The sequence below is a fragment of the Hydractinia symbiolongicarpus genome, chromosome 8, assembly GCF_029227915.1.
Source record: "Hydractinia symbiolongicarpus strain clone_291-10 chromosome 8, HSymV2.1, whole genome shotgun sequence".
Taxonomy (NCBI): Eukaryota; Metazoa; Cnidaria; class Hydrozoa; order Anthoathecata; family Hydractiniidae; genus Hydractinia; species Hydractinia symbiolongicarpus.
The window spans coordinates 13,727,720-13,744,695 of record NC_079882.1 but is presented as its reverse complement, the minus strand read 5'-3'; the positions used below and the strand labels follow the sequence as shown (position 1 = coordinate 13,744,695).

The window sequence follows — 16,976 nt, the reverse complement described above, 5'->3', positions numbered from 1 at the left end:
AGTTTATACTAAGAATTACGTCTAGACTTTTTTCTTTCGCCATGTCTAGTTTTTAGGGGTGTTCTATCTTCCAGAGAATGTTTAATTCACAAAAGTTCAAAGAAAATTCCAATCACGGCCTGCATGGCCAGCCATTTATATCAGCGTTCATAATCCGGTCACCACGACATAACCAGTGCAAAAAAAACATAATCGGATCATGCGTACATATTCTGGTTGTCCCGGTTGTAAACAGGCCGTTTTAGCAATCTGGGCAGAACAGACCTGCGACCTGTGACCTGTGGAATATATACACCATCCGTCAGAATCCCTTTAATGTTTGACAGGGAAGCCAATAATTATCACAGGTCAATGCCATCAAGAGTTAGGTACTCAAGAATGCTTCACAGAATAGAATCTATTCCAGAGGAGGGTATAAGCAACCATGAAGATGCTATTCACATTGTTTCGTATCCTGCCTGCTCATCCCATGAAGAAGACGACGAAGAAGATCTCATAATGCAAAGTATAAAACACAGTCCATATGATGATGAAATTTGGGCTAAAAATAAGTCAGAGGCTGATGCACTTGGAAAGTATGATGACTTTCACACAATTGATTGGTCAAGAGATCGGATGAGGGATAGAATTCGATTTCGAAAGTACAAGAAGATGAAATACCAGGGAACATTGTGGGAAAAAATTAAGGTAAATAAGAATGTTTTCCATTTTACAAGCGCAATAGAATTTTTGTTGTTCTTTTGCATAGAATACACTATTATTTTCAAGATTATTTTTTTAAATCTAATTTAAACCAATTTTGTAAAAAGTTTGGAATTTTGTAGAACATGGATATAAAGGGAGAAGGAGTACATGTTTTTATAGAGCTGTTGAAATCATGCTACATGATGCACTGTGGGGTCTATCCAGTTTAAGGTTGGGTTGCTCTGAATAAAAATCACTGCATATTAAAAAACATAGGCCTCTTCTTAATAATGGACTAAAAGCCTCTAGGGAACTTTTCTTATTTTCTTAATTTTATTTCGTCACAAATTGGTCATTTTATCACTTAATAGTTTTTTAGTTGCCTGAAAAATGTATACGTTGTTGTACAAAATATATATATAGCCTTTTATAAATTTTTTTTTATCTTGTTGCTTTGAATATCGAGTATATACAAATAAATTTATTTGGACTAAGTTTCTTACTATAAAGAATAGACTGAAATGTCATCAACCTAGCCCCTATGGAGTTGGTAATTGGAGATTGCAGCTGATACGTGTGGAGGTTGATGAAACACAGATGAAACAAGTCTTCATAATTGCATTATTCCATCCTTTAAAATTTTTTTCTAGTTTTAAAAGTAAAATATTTTCCTACAAAACGAGGTTTTTTCTGTATTGCTGTGCCAAACAAGCCAAGGCCTAATGCCTTGGCTCGTTTGGCATTCCTAATAACTGAGAGGTATAGTAACGAATGAAGTAGTTACATAGAACATATAAATTATAAGCCATAGTTTATAGTCTTCTCGATTTGAATGAAGGTGGCATGCGCGAAAATAGACTAAAAATTATCACAAGAAAAGGACTTTTTTGGTGTTGTGGCCCAGCGAAATTTGGAGATTGCTTTTGAATAGTAAAGAATGTTCATCTTATCTAGATGAAAAAACAATTAGAAAAGCAAATTCATAGTGTCAAGTTCAGAAATCTATATCACTCAGCTAGTCAAAGTTTTTGTGGAACTGGGGAGCAATTAGTGGCTCAGCTATTATCTCATTTCTTGCAACTAGGCGCGTCTTTGTGTATGCTAAGGCGAGGGTGAGTGCTTTCCCCTTATTGATAGGCCTAAAACTCGAAGCCATACACAATAAAAGCAACAGCTAAAAAAAAAATGTGCATTGGTTAGTCTCCTTTAAAGCTGATCAGAACTGATCACAATCCTATACATTAGTTTGATCAGCGTTTTATGTGGTACACAATAATGGCAACAAGCTAACAAATTACTTAAAATCCTTATTTCTGTAACCATTTTTTCCTAATTAAGTGGAATTCATGGGCTTAGCGACTAGTAATCAAATAATCATAGAGATTATTCTTTCTGTGACAGTTGTTATTACAACAACTATAACCAATCCAAGAAAGCTTTTTTTTACAAAAAAATTAACAAATATAACTCAAGAATAAGTGTCAAATTTTGCGTTTTGTATACTAATTTTTTTGGTTTTCAGGGTTTTCATGATGCCTGGTCAGGTTGGGTTATTGTGTTTATAGTTGGAGTAGTATCTGGCTTTGCAGCTGGTGTGATTGACATTGGAGCAGATTGGATGTCAGATTTGAAAGAGGGTGTTTGCTCAGAGCGCTTTTGGTTTAATAAGGAGTCATGTTGCTGGGCCTCAACTATTCAATTTGGGGAAGACAAATGTGAAGCATGGATGAGTTGGTCAGAACTCCTGGGATTAACTTCTGGTGAATCTGGATTTTATGCTGCTAACTATTTCATTTATGTTTGTTCTGCTTTTTTTTTTGCTGCACTTACAGTTGGCTTAGTGAGATTTTTTGCTCCATATGCATGTGGGAGTGGTATACCCGAGGTAATACTTTATTTTTTGTGTTACAGTACTGCTATCAGGAAGCCTAACAATCCACGATCTGTGTGCTCAAAGGTGAAATAATGCCATCGTGGAAGACACAATCTATTGTGTCACGATGCATCATAAGTCTCCAGGCCATTCCTTGAGACGAGTGCGATCGCACGCGCACTCGCCCGCACACTGGTAAAAAAATTTACAAGTGCTTTTTATCGCACTCGTAAATTTTTTCTTTTTCTAAAATATTATAGAATGATGAAAAGGGCTATTAAACCTACAGTAAAAATTCGTTTTTTTATGTATTTTTTTAGCATGAAAATAAACAACATAATATTTATCACGCCTTTTCTGTAACAGCGATGTACGGAACAATCTTTTCTAACGTTTATAGAATTTTGTTATCTATTTATATCTCAACAATCACAGTGTGCATGATGAAATGAATGGTGGCAATAAAATGGAGATAGTTGCGTGTGTCTAATTAATTGTATTTTATATTTATTTTTGATATTCTCTGTGGCCACCTGTTGCTTGAAGGTAGCGAACATAAAAAACGAAAATTATCATCTATACTATTTATCTATTTATTATAACATTTATCAATATTTTCAACAGGAATTGATAATTAAGTCCTGGGCACTAGGTTGTGAAATACATGTCAATTAAACCTAAAAATGATACCTGCTATATTGCTCTATTACCAGAAGCAAATCATTTTAATGTGCTCAATGTGATTGCAAAGATATAAATAGATTAGAATTACATTCAACACAAAAGAAAAATGATCTCCAGCATTGTGTTTCAGAGAGAGCTCATAACATTAGCAAGCAATAGAAAGTTAAAGCAATTTCACAACATTTTTTTGAATAGCAGAAAAAAAGATGTTGTGCAATAATTGAAATGTATTTTTATATTTTCACCACCAGGTGGCTGAAGAAAACACCTTCTTGGTGGCCCACAAATATAATTGTTCGTACACAAGAAGAGTATGAGGTGAATATTCATCTTTATGCCCTTCAAAAATAAATATTAAAAAAAAAATTGTTTTATTCATACACAATGAGAGTGCACAACTCAAAATTTTCCTTTTATATTTCTTTTAATCATATATTTCTTGCAAGACTTCATTTCTATACAGCTTAAATAGCATATAACGTTGCGGTAAACAAAAAAAAAGTTAAGTGTGAATCACACTTGCAGATATTCACATTGCACTTGTAAATTTTGCTTACGAGTGCGATTTTTCACACACCATAGCACTCGTAATTTTTTTAACGGGTGCTTTTTGTAGCTCTGGCATAGTTTTATTCAAGAAATGGCCTGAGTCTCATGATCATATAAAAATCAAAATCAAGTTTGTCATGATGCAATTTTTTCACTCGAGTGGCATATATTTTTTTAAGTTTTATTAGTTTAATAACCATTCAAATCAAGAGCAATTAAAAAAATCACCGTATTCTTTGTTTAACATGATGCCCTACTCCGTTTACATTTCCTAACTCAGTTTGTGTTCACATATTGATGATAAAAATGTATTCCAAACTATTAAGATTTAGCTTCTTTTATAAATTTAAATGTAAGGGTTTATCTGAATTTTAAGATACCGTAATTCATGAGTTACGGCGACGACAGCCCCAGCTTTTTTGCTAGATAATGATCATGTGAATATTCTTGTTTGTCGAGTTCCCTATAGCTAGTCAGATTGAGGAAGAGAGATTATGCTGGGAAACTTTAAATTTCGATTTTTAGGTAAAGAAACAAACAAACAAACAAATTTTTATTATAATATTGTACATACGGATGATTTAAGAATTGTAGCTAAGAATTTGTATGTTTTAAAATTATTGTGTTTTAACTGAACAATGTTGTATTTACATGTTAAGTGTCAAATTTTTTTAAAAATATTTAGTTAATGTTTTTTATTTTTTTATTTTTTTTTCATATGCCCTTTCACAAGGGCACAACTCGCACTCGGTTTTACTTTATTTCTGTGTAATCTTTTGAAATAAGCTCTCCTTATGCAGAGGACAACAGCATGCACACGAAAATAATCTATTTTTAAAAAAAACACCTGTGCGGAGTATTATTAAAAATGGTTATTGAATTTTAAAGTGTGCAGAAAGTTTGATGAACTCAGCACTATCTTAAAAGTCTCTATCAAAATATACATCAGAGATAAGATTTATTCTTGACAATTGTTTTCTACATGTGTGATTTCAAACCAACCTATTTTTATGATAAAAATTTTACAAAGACTTTACAAGGTATAGAAAAGAAAAAAACAATCGTGATCATCTTGTTTTTCTGCTGCGTTTGTTTATTGCCCTCTTGTATTTTTCTTCTTCCTCCCAAAAACTCTTTGGAACACATACTCTCTTATCTTTTCTAACTTGGCTCAGTTGAGATGGTTTTTTCATTTTGCGCCACTGCAGTTGCTGTCTGTACTTTCCTTTTTAAGAATATAACAACTGCAAGGTTCCTTGCAAAATTCTTTTGTTTCTTCCTTTGTTTGGTGTGACATCCTTTTTTACTCCCATCTGCATAGCGGAAACGGGAAAATTATTTACGATTGAAAAAAATTTTCCATTGCACTAGTCGGTTCTACAGACTTCGACAATGGCTCAAATGGTACTGGCGTGCTTAAAATATTTTTTGGAGTCAGCTTTGTAGAAAATTTCTTGGTGTGTAGACAACCTTATTTTGATCAAGAATTGCTAATTTTTAAATGATCCGTTCTTAATTGGCCCATGACTTGATGAAGGACGCCCTGTAAGTAAATATTTTTTGCTTTTATTTCAGCAATCTGTTGAGCAAGCAAAGTGTTTTGTTGCAGGAGGCTTGAAAAGCAGGCACTGTGGTATTGCTGGGCTGCCACAGTATTAATAATCAGTAATATTTACCACACATGACCAATTTGTAGAACAAGTGTAATATGAAAAATGTATTTGTTAATTTACTGACGAATCGATGGATTCCTTATCAAAATCTGGTATTTCAAAAACTTATGTTGTTTTCCACTACTTTCATCACCAGTGCTTTGTAAAGGTTAAACAATCCATTAATTCTGTTTCATTTTCACTGTTTCTTCAGTTTCTACAGCATTATTACGAATACCAGCTGTATTTTCTAGCAATCTGTTTTACGTTACTTCAACACATGCGTTGTTTTTTTCTTTCCAGTCGTTTTTATTTGCGCCTGCTTCAGTATCTGCAAATGTTATCATCATAGCCTAAAAATTAATTATTATTACTATGTGCAAAAATGTTAAATTTCTAGGTCAGTAATTTTCTGATAACTCTTAAAAATTTGGTTTAACATTTTGCTTTGTAATTTTCCTCCTAGAGTTTTTTCTTTTATATCAGATTTTTAAAGAGCCCTATAAACAAGTTTTTACAAAAGTTTTTGGTGGGTTGACTTTTCTTTTTCTTTCTTTTCCTTTTCTTTCTTTTCCTTTTCCTTTTCTTTTTCTTTGCTCCTTTTTTCTTTTTTAACGCTACTTTTGACCTTTTTGTTCTTTCGCTTACCTCCGCACTTTAAAACCATCTTAAAGTCTTGTCATCTATACAAAAGTATATAATATAAAAAGAAAAAAAACTCTATCCATTTTATAGTTATAAAATTAGAAGTCACAAATTACCATTTAAATCATTGATTTCTGCTAGCTCTATTTGTTTTGTGCACTGTCCACAATATTCACTGTCATGCCAAATTGGTTAATCTCATTTTTTATGTATTTTTTTGGTAAGACCATTCATGTTTTATCTGAATAATCAGACATTTTTGTAAACTTTCATGCAGACCTCTTTTGATGAAAGTTGAGATAAATTCTTAACTTGAAGGAACCGTGAAATATAACTGATGCGTTTTGTATTATAGCAATCATTTTTTGTATGACGAAGTGAAACATAACAGCTTTCTTACAAGTGTAAAAAGCATTGTAAAAGTGATCATTTATTTTGCCGCGATAAACCTTGTTCCCAGATATTTTCTCTTGAGCAGCTCCAACAGTGGTTCTATGATTGGATTGGGTACGGGTAAAACCATCCATTTTTTATCCCTTTTGTTAGATTTAATAGCCACAGAAAACACCATGAAACCTCGAGAGTTAACAGCTTTTGTTTTAGTTAAATGTTTGAGAAAACAGGTGTAATTTTTAATTGTTACAACAGCGTGGCTGGCTTGTAAAGAAAAATAAAACAAAGAAATGTTGATGCTAATTTAAACATTTTAAAAACTGGTAAAACACACACAAGAAAAACAAAATAGGAGCTTTAGCTGAATTATGCTAGTGCCCAGATGCCTTTCCTTTATGGTTAATAACAATTGGAACAACTTTACTGATATACTTGATGTATCGCTGGCGCTTTTTCCAATCAAAAGTTTTCCAAAAATCGCATACACTGTTTACTAAGTCATCTTTTACAGATGGTTTTATTTTTTTACGTATTAAGATTTTTTAATTCATGCCATAACATTTCGATATGATTAGGATCAGGAGTCTCAATTGGAGTTGGCCAATAGTTTATGTTATTGTCCTAAATAAACTTCATTGCTAATTCACCTAAGTTAATATAAGGGGAAAGATTATAAAAAAGGCTGTGTTAAAAACTAAAATGTCCAAAAAATTTTTTGTTTGTTTCTTAAAGAATGAAAGAAGTAGACAATATTGAAGTTATCTTGTTAAAAACAGCAGTATAGTAGCACAAAGGAAATTATAAGTCTGAAATTACTTTTTTCTTAGTAATTTTAAACTCGCATTGTCTTGTTCTTATAATTTATGAAAGAATTCAGGATTGAGGTTATCAACAGGTTCTTATAAAAAGTGTATTGTTGTTTTAAAGGTCCTACTTTTATGCTTAATAAATAATAAATGGAAGCAAAGTATCTTTCAATATGTCTACATAAAATAGTTTTTTCATGATTCCTGAAAATATTGTTATTTTCGTGGGACCACGCTTTAAAATACAGCCCACACATGTGATTTATACAGATGTTTTTGGATTAGGTTTGAGGCGTGGCAAGCGGTTTTTCGAAAACATATTTTTCCATGCTTTTCCATCATGACTGTAGATTCGTTGGTGAATATGATGTCATCAAACATGTTTTGTTGTTTTGTTGTATAACTCCAAATATAACTCTAGTCTAGCAACCTGGTTTGCCTCTCTTATTGATTGGCAATATTTTGGACCACTTAACGTCCATCCCAATGTTTTTCTTGTTTTTTTTATTGTACCGGTCAAATCTTCCCAATCAAACTTTTCTTTTAAAACTTTAATGATATGCTAATTTCCTAATGATAGATATGTTTTAAAAGCAAAAAGATTGGGAGAGAATTGAAATAAACCATATGACATTTTTACATTGAGGAATAATATTGTAACTAAATTGCTTTTTATTCATTCTTCTGACAAAAATATAATATAAACTGTTTTGCAATACATCCCTTCAGACAAGCTGGTACTCAGGGCTTTTTCTTAAGAGAGAGAGAAGTTTTTCGGCTTTTCTGTGAAATCATTGTTTGCTTATTAAGTTTGTAAGAAAGTTACACGCGCTAAAAAAATTTTTTTTATAAAAAATTTACCTATTGACCTTAGTTCATCATTTTCTTCGTAGCAACTGTCTATAACATAATGTCTTTTTTCCAAAATCTTTGTTGACCAGGTTTTGGCGCAATCCAACCTGTGTTTTTAACTTTCGCATATACGTTGGATATGGCTTATCGTGATACCGTAGCATTATCTTCTTTCAATAGTATGGATGAAATTTCACTAAGATATCAAAAGTTGGTAATGCCTGTGTATTTGCAGCATGCAAATAATAAAGACGTTCCTTTAAATATGATGTGTTATCCAATAATAAAGTAAATTCATCATGCTAAACTGGAGCAGGACGGCAAATGTGCAGCATGAAATTAGTTGTAAAAAAACATTGACTTGTATACACTATATTTAATCAAAACAAAATTCATTTAAAATTTGTTACGTATAGCCATGTTAAAGAAGGCCATTTCTTATTTCCACGTGTGCGATCTTAAATCTTAAAAAAATTTTCAAGAAGGAAAAGAAAGAACACAATTCCTTAGTTCCTTAACACTGCACAAGGATTATTGTTTTGGCTTGGGGAACACTTGAAGTGTATGTTCTATGAAATTTCATAGCCGGGAATTAAAACCCATGTCCGAAAAATCGTGAATATGTACTTTGTAACTACTTGTGCAACTAAAAATATTTAATGTAAATTAAATTACAAAAAGTTGAACGACGGCTGATAACAACACTAACGATGGATCATATTTCACTAATTTTGGAAAGCTTTACGCAGATCAAAGAAAAACAAGGATTTTCATAATTAAATTGTGATGTCCGTCATAAAACTATTGTGGCTTTCATGATCCATTGCTATTTACATGATCATCATGATAGGTACACAATCTGCTATATAATATTTTTATAATTATGACGGACATGATAGGATTGTAGATCATGGGTGTCACGCATGATACACAATCACGCTGTTAGGCTTCCTGATAGCGTTACTGTAATTATGATAAGAAAACTTTATATGCTTTATGATACAATCAGTGATTTTACATTCATAATATTCTTCTAGATAAAAACAATACTTGGTGGTTTTATTATAAAAGGCTATCTAGGCTACTGGACCCTTGTTATCAAATCTATCACATTAGTTACAGCAGTATCGTCTGGATTGAGCTTGGGAAAAGAAGGTCCTCTTGTCCATGTTGCAGCATGCATTGGTAATGTTTTTGTCCGCATGTTTCCAAAGTATTATGGAAATGAGGCTAAAAGAAGAGAGGTATATTGCTTTGTTTCAAGGTTTAAGAGGGAATGCTCCTGTGTCTTTCTCTTGTAACTCAGTGTTTAAATTAATATTTATTTTATTTAGGTTATTTCCGCAGCGGCTGCGGCTGGTGTTTCTATTGCTTTTGGTGCCCCAGTTGGTGGAGTTCTATTTAGTTTGGAGGAAGTATGCATATTTTAGTTATTGTTCTATCGATTTATGCCAGAATCTGTTTTCTTGTTAGTTGTCTTTGTTTTATTCTGCTTCTACAACTGTTTCATGTAATAAAGTGGAAAAATCACTGTTTACCTGGCTTACACATGTGCTAAAGTAAAACTTTTACAGCCTACCAATTGCAAAGTATTGGCGAATTGATGCTAGTCATTTCAGGAAATAGCTACAGCATCACAAATATTATTTCCAGGGTTGTAGCATTCCTTCTATTGCAAAAGCAATTTACCATCAGCGTTAAATCAGCACTGTGTGTTTAGGGCACTACTAACTTACCCTAAAGATTGCTTAGAAGCATTCTTTAGGTTAAGATATGTGTGGCACAATATTTTAATTTAAGGTGAGATATATCAAATTTTTGCATTATTTGTTTATTATTGAAAAGAATTTCAGATTTTTTTTTTAAGGTCAGCTATTATTTTCCAATGAAGACATTATGGCGGACTTTCTTTTGTGCATTGATGGCAGCTCTAACATTGGGTTACATGAATCCATATGGCAATGGCAGATTGGTCATGTTTTATGTAAATTACCATATGCCATGGCAGATATTTGAATTGATTCCTTTTATCCTTTTGGGTGTTTTTGGCGTATGTAGAGCTTCATTTTTTGATTTCATTTGATATTGTGAGTTTTGCTGAACAAGCGACTTCATGCTCCATAAATTGTATGAATTTAGGGTCTGTTTGGTGCATTTTTCATTAAATGCAACATTATTTGGTGCAAGTTAAGAAAGAGCACTCGACTTGGCAGGAATCCAATAATTGAGGTATAATTTAGATTTCTTTCTCTCTTACTGACTATGTAGTTAATATTTCTTATTAACGTAAACATTTTAAGCTATTATTCACCACCAACAAGCATAAAGAATAGTATTTTTTTCTCAATAACTGAATTTTTTATTGTACAATTTCTGCTAGCTCTCCAAGGGGAAAATAATTGTTCCATTTGCAAAACTTATTTAAACGCAGACCTATTCTATCGTTCTTACCAATACCAATCCAACACAACACACTCCTTTACATAGAGAGTGCTATCATCAGCACCTAAAGGTAGGTTTCCATACAACTGCATTTTCAGCTCAAATAGAAAAAGCTCAAAAGCTTTTTTCCACAAGCATGCGCAATGAAGTAGAACGACCGCTGACTCGATGTAAAAAAATGCTCCCTAGCTTCTCTCAAAAAGTTAACTTATTTAAATTTTCACCGCGTAATTCTTTTTAAATTTTTTTAATAAACACAAAAATCAACTACTTGTTTGGGGGACATTGGTAGTTAAATTTATAAACTAACAATAAATAATAACTGTCCTGTAAAGTGTTCTTATCTTTTTTAGTTGTTGTTTTCTGTGATGCCTTCTTTAATTCGCTGCATATTTTATTTTCAAATTTCGTAGAAAAAGATTTCTGCTTACCACAGCCATTTTATTCTAAATTTTTTTCTCTTACGCAGGAAATTGATTTTTATTAAGTTCAAACTCAAAAAGAGAAGGGCTAAATTGAAAAGTACCATTTCTGTCACGAAAGGAAATCAATACACCTTATTGTAAATTTTAGGAAAGCTTGAAGTATTCAGTAGATGCTGATTATATGATCTTAAGTGCTTACCAAGAGGTACTAAGGGGCAGTAAAAACATCACCTATGAAAATGTATTTTTTCAGTAATAGGCCAATGAAACTTCCGTCACGGAAGGAATGATAGAGACGCTTTAAACTGAATGTTTAACTTTAAAGGTAGATTCTATCGAAGTTAATGCAAAATCATCTTCAATCTTTCTTTTGTAACTAGATGTGGACCTTCCTTTTGAGATCAAAAAAGTTTTCAAAAATAGTTCACACAGACGGATCAGTGCCACCCTGAATAGGGACAGTCATTGTCACAGAAGGACACGTCACGAAAGGACAAAAAGTACACTTTTCAAAAAATGTTTTTTTGTTTCAAAGCACAAAAACTATGTTCAATATTTCCATAACCACTTTCTTCCCTTTTGAACCATCTTCAGATGTTCAGTTGTGTTGTACACTTATCTTCCTTCAGCCAAATCAAAATGGAAAAGGAAATTTTAGAATTTCCACACTAAAACTAATTTTTTTATTTGCAGTTATGACTGGTTGACTTAAGCAATGATCTCTTTTCTAAATGGTACAAAATGAAGTATAAAGCTTTTGTAAAACCTTTAATACACATTTTCATTTTCAACCAAGTTTAGATTGTAAATGTTGGTACATGAAACTAAATTTAGACAATAATTCCATTGATATGATAAAATATAATTGTAAAACCACAGCAGAATTTGTAAAAACTGGAAAAATACTTAGAAACAACAGGAAACAAATTTGTCACGGAAGGACGCAAAATTCTCGTCACGGAAGGACAAAGTTGTCAAAACAATAGACAGCTCAAATAAAGCAGTTGATAAGATCTGACATTATACCTGTGAAGAGCCTACCAAACATTGATACTTTAAGCAATATAAAAGATTTTACAATTATGGTGGTCCAGAGAAAAAACTTTTTGCCCTGAAATTGTCACGGAAGGATATGATTTTTCGGGGGAAATGCCGCACATATTTCTTTCATCATCTTCAAGTCTGTGAAAATATAAATTTACTCTAGAATCTAGTCTTGCTTAGGCCTTTTCAAAGCATAGGTTGCTGTATAAAAAACAATTCATGTGGCCGTGGCTAGTGCTTTGAGTTTTTCATGTATGTCCTTCTGTGACAAATATTTTGAAGTCAACTTCCAACCAAATTCTGAGGTAACCTGTAAAGGCACATGCAAATTTTAGTTTGTAATACTAAATTTGATCATTCAAGTTATGGAAAATGTAAGTTTGGGTACTGGAATACTGTATTTTATTTTTCTTCATTTGTGTGACCAAAAATGCAGTAGTATGGAAACCTACCTTAAGCACAATAGAACTTGTAAAAACTTAGATGCTTTGTTTATTACCCTCAGAAGACCGTCACTGAACGAGCTGATTTCAACATACTGCATCGTGGCATCACATAAGATTAATAATATTTGTTTTAAATATAACGGGTTTTTTTGTATCTGTGACAACTAAGCACCAGAATTTGTATTTTTGTAGTTTTAGATTTTTAATTATATTGTACTAACAAAGATGATAAAATAACTCCAAAAAACTTTTTTTTCAGGAGAGGCGTGCGATCGCACGCGCATGCCTTGGCACACGCCTAAATTGTTTCAGGTGTGTGATTAATCGCACGCCTGAAAAATAAATATTGAGTTTTCAAAATCAACCTTTAAAATCCATTTTGTAGCGTGCGATGGCAGCCCTCAAAAGAATTTTTGGAGCCTCGTCAGACAAAACGTCCGATAGATTTCCGTCATGGTCGTACATTTTTAGATCTCAAAAATTATTGAATAGTCCCGGTCCTTTTATCTCTTTTGCCTGGCCCCTTCGTTGTTGGTAACCAGGTCTTACACAAGAAATCCAGCCATGCGGTTCTTAACTAATGCAGAGGTAAACACCGACGGAGTATGAATGAAGCAAGTCTGCAAAACTGCACTTGGCGGTATAGACATTTTATCATGGATTTAATTGTAGATAATTTCTTCAGGTCCGAATTTAATGGATTTTTTCTTTATGCCTGTAAAATCGAAACCCACGTGCGGTGTGAATTTTTTGGAAGTTTTAAGCCACGTGGGTAAAGATTTTTTTTAACTTGAAAACAAAGCATATTTTTGTCATTTGCTTGTGATGACCTGAAAAGTGAACAATAAATATAAAAATGACAGTATAGTCATGCATACTATTTCGGACATGTAGAAAAGAAAGTTAACCCTTCCTGTCCCGTTCCCGGATTAGTCCGGGATATTGCTACGCTAAAATAATCCCGATCCCGGACAGGTCCAGGATTTCACTAGGACCATTTTAAACGGCCCTCACGGCCACCCTGTATCTTTAAAACTAACAAGATCAATTTTTTTGAACACTAGAATAATTTATCTCTCATTTACGCCCGATCTGACGATTTTTAAATTCGGCTACCGTAAGTTATGCAGATTTGCTTTTTCAAAATTAAAACAAAGATGGCGACTGGATTTAGCACATGCTGTGGCTCTGGATCTTCGCCTTTTAGCAGCAGTAATGCATCATTTGGCCTCTCTATTAATGAACTTAACTTTGAAGAGGATAGCGATGAGGATGTAGTAGCAAGTGATGATCCAATTAACAGATTATTTGGCCAGAGTGATAGTGAAGACGAAGATTTTTTGGGATTTTCTGATGGTGGGAAAGAATGTGTTGATGAAAGTTCAACTGATAATGATGAATTGGCAGAACCTAGTTCGAAGAAAGCTAGAAAGGAACCAAACCCTCCTGGTTGGAACATGGGGCAATGGAAATCTGGTGACAAGAAGTTACAAGAGTTGCCCCATTTTGCTGCAAATCCTGGAATATATGTCGATATTCCTGTTTATCACTAATGAAATTATTTATGATATAACTACTGAAACTAATTGCTATGCTCATGAATTTCTTAAAAAAGCTGGTGATGGTCTTCCTCTTTAGAGCTGGCTAGATGGCCTGTAAATGGAATCTCTACTGAAAAAATGTCAAGCTTTGACTTTTTATTTTGGCATAGTAAAAAAAGATTTACTAAGGTCTTACTGGTAAACAGACACTACTATTTCTACTCCATTTCCAAGAACTGTCATGTCAAAAATGGATTTTTTAACATCATGTCTCTCCTTCATTGCTGTAACAATGATGATTATCCAGCAAAAGGTGAACCAGGTTATTGTATCAATTTTGATATTTATGTTGGTTAAGTTGACGATGCTCCGCCCATTTTAAAACCTATGACTTAGTCATGCATCTTTTGCACAATCATCTTGGTAAAGGTTATATTTTGTATATGGATAATTTTTATACATCTCCATACTTATTATGCAACACCAAACAGCAGCATGTTACCAGTCGACCTCGTAAAGGCTTGTCTGTTCAAATAAAAACAGCAAAATTTAAAAAGAAAGGCGAGTCAATTGCAATGACATACAATAACAAGCTTGTTGCGTTCCGTATCCTAGACAGTAAGCATGTGACATTACTATGCTCTGCTTACAACTGCCAACTTAGTGCTACTGGGAAAAAGTGGCAAACCAAGGAGAAAGTCGAGCATCCTGATATCATACGTATGTACTATAAATATATGGGTTGTGTTGACAGCAATGATCAACTGCTACAGTATTCTGCATTTTCACATCAAAGCCTCAAATGGTGGAACAAAAGTCTTTTTTCGCCTAATTAATTTAGCGATGGTGAATGCATTCATCTTATACCGTGAATGGAAAATGGCAAGTAATGATAATGTAATCAGGAAACGAATTTCCCAAACAGACTTTTGAGTAATTGTGATTCGTAAATTAGTGGAAGAATCTACTAATGCTCTTACTCCTCCTTGTGCTCCTGTCAATTTTAATTCTAATTCTTTAGAAATACACAGACTTTCTGGTAGACATTTCCCCAGAAAAATATCTCAAGAAGAAAAGAAAACCCGGGTTAGCCAATCATGTCGTGTGTGTGTTCCCGCCAGAAAGGAAATGGATCAGCGAAATAATACTCCTAGGAGACAACGACGGAGAAGAGAATCATCTTATGAGTGTGACAAATGCTTTACTCCACTCTGTGTGGAACCTTGTTTTATGCTTTATCATAATTATAAAGATTTCATTGGTAAATATATTCAAATGATGTCCGAATAGAGAACTGAGAAACCGATAACGTTTTAGTATATACATTATGTTTTATATATCTCAAAATTATGTTTTATATATTTGATAAGAAGGTCCTCTTACATTCCTTTTATTTGCTAGTCTATAATCACAATCTAAGCATGGCTAATAGACGGATTGCCAACTTTCCTTTTATAAACTTACAATTTATACTGAATTGTCTATTACAGAAGTCGAACCGGGACTTAGATAATGCTTTATGACCATTTTTAAAAAAAGAGAAATACCTTACATGCATTTTAAACATAGAATATGCTTTAAATTAGTTGTTAAGGTTTATTTTAGACTAATATGATGAAATTTACGAAAATTGTGTTTTTTTGCTAAAAACGCCTGGGATCAGGGACAATGTGTTAAAAAATGCCTGGGGTGGGAAGGGTTAAGATTGAGAGATTCGCTATACCAGTAGACGCTCGATCATCGTGTTTGGGGTTCACGATTTAAAACGTCCCCCACTTTTCTACCGCAAAATGAATGCCCAACATGCCTTTACATCGCATGCGTTACTTGATTTACACGTGCGAATCATCGCACACCTACTCAAATATTCCTGAAAAAAACCGTTTAACTTATTACTTATATCTCGTTTTCATTTCTGAATAATAATGGTGACTTTATTCTCGAATAATTTGTATGACACCATGGGTCAAGTTGTGGTAGATTTTTCGAAATATGTTTTGTTATGCTTTAGCAATAACATATTGGACTTCATAGGGAAGCTTGATGTATTATTGTGCCACTACTGTGGAAATATCAAAAGTCCCTGGACTTCTTGTTATTTTTTACTGTGAGTAAAGGAATACTCGTTCTAACCATGTAACAACGTGTTTCCTAAATTTTTTTATTAGTCCAAAATTTTTCATGCTAGGTATTTGTAGTGGCTATTTTGACAGCCATTATTGCATATCCGAATGAGTATACAAAAGACCAAACAAGTCGGTTAATATCAAGATTGTTCCAGAACTGTGGACCAGAGGATGGCTCGCCATTATGGTTAGTTCTTAGATAACAAGTCTGAGCGTAGCTCGTTTGCTAGCTACACTCAGATTTGTTAAAACAGTTAAGTAAACCACTTTCCTGTTTTAAATTTTTATTTTACTGTTTAATTTTTATTTGTGATTTCACTATTAGAAACATTGCTATTTGTAATTGCTAATACCTGTTTTTAACGACTTCGTCATTGAAGTAATGACTAAATAATTTGTTTTTTGAAAAACCTTTTTATCTAGTAAATTCTATAAAGAAAACAACAAATTATTCCTTTTGGTTCAGGCAGTGATGTATTTAGTGAGAATTCGATATGTGTATATTATTATGAATGCCCAATTTCCACAAAAATATTATTTTCCAGATTATGAAACTTTAAAGTTCAATTGACCTTATGCTTCACACCACATTTTATTTTTAGTGATTACATATACAACGTTACAAACACACGAAACGTTAACAGTGACGTGTACCCACACCGAGCAGTTGGACCTGGTGTTCGTGAGGCTTTATGGAAATTAACCTTAGCTATGTTATTTAAGGGAATTATCACCATATTTACATTTGGAATAAAAGTAAATTTATGTTTTTGTGTTTTGAGTATTGATATAAAGTTGTATTCAGTGAGTTGCT

The 16,976-nt window shown here is 33.1% G+C and overlaps 1 protein-coding gene across 3 annotated transcripts in view; it reads left to right on the top strand.

Annotated features, from left to right (window-relative positions):
* The first annotated feature begins 218 nt into the window (after nucleotides 1-218).
* Nucleotides 219-16,976, top strand: part of LOC130654399 (H(+)/Cl(-) exchange transporter 5-like) — a 53,394-nt gene continuing 36,636 nt past the window's right edge. For 2 of the 3 annotated variants that reach the window (XM_057456968.1, XM_057456969.1), the window contains exons 1-8: nucleotides 219-687; nucleotides 2,207-2,569; nucleotides 9,176-9,382; nucleotides 9,473-9,553; nucleotides 10,006-10,188; nucleotides 10,278-10,367; nucleotides 16,225-16,349; nucleotides 16,765-16,918. In XM_057456968.1, the coding sequence (XP_057312951.1) occupies nucleotides 316-687; nucleotides 2,207-2,569; nucleotides 9,176-9,382; nucleotides 9,473-9,553; nucleotides 10,006-10,188; nucleotides 10,278-10,367; nucleotides 16,225-16,349; nucleotides 16,765-16,918 (1,575 nt within the window). In that variant the 5' untranslated portion in view covers nucleotides 219-315. The remainder of the gene's footprint in view (nucleotides 688-2,206; nucleotides 2,570-9,175; nucleotides 9,383-9,472; nucleotides 9,554-10,005; nucleotides 10,189-10,277; nucleotides 10,368-16,224; nucleotides 16,350-16,764; nucleotides 16,919-16,976) is intronic. The other variant, XM_057456967.1, reaches the window with a different exon arrangement.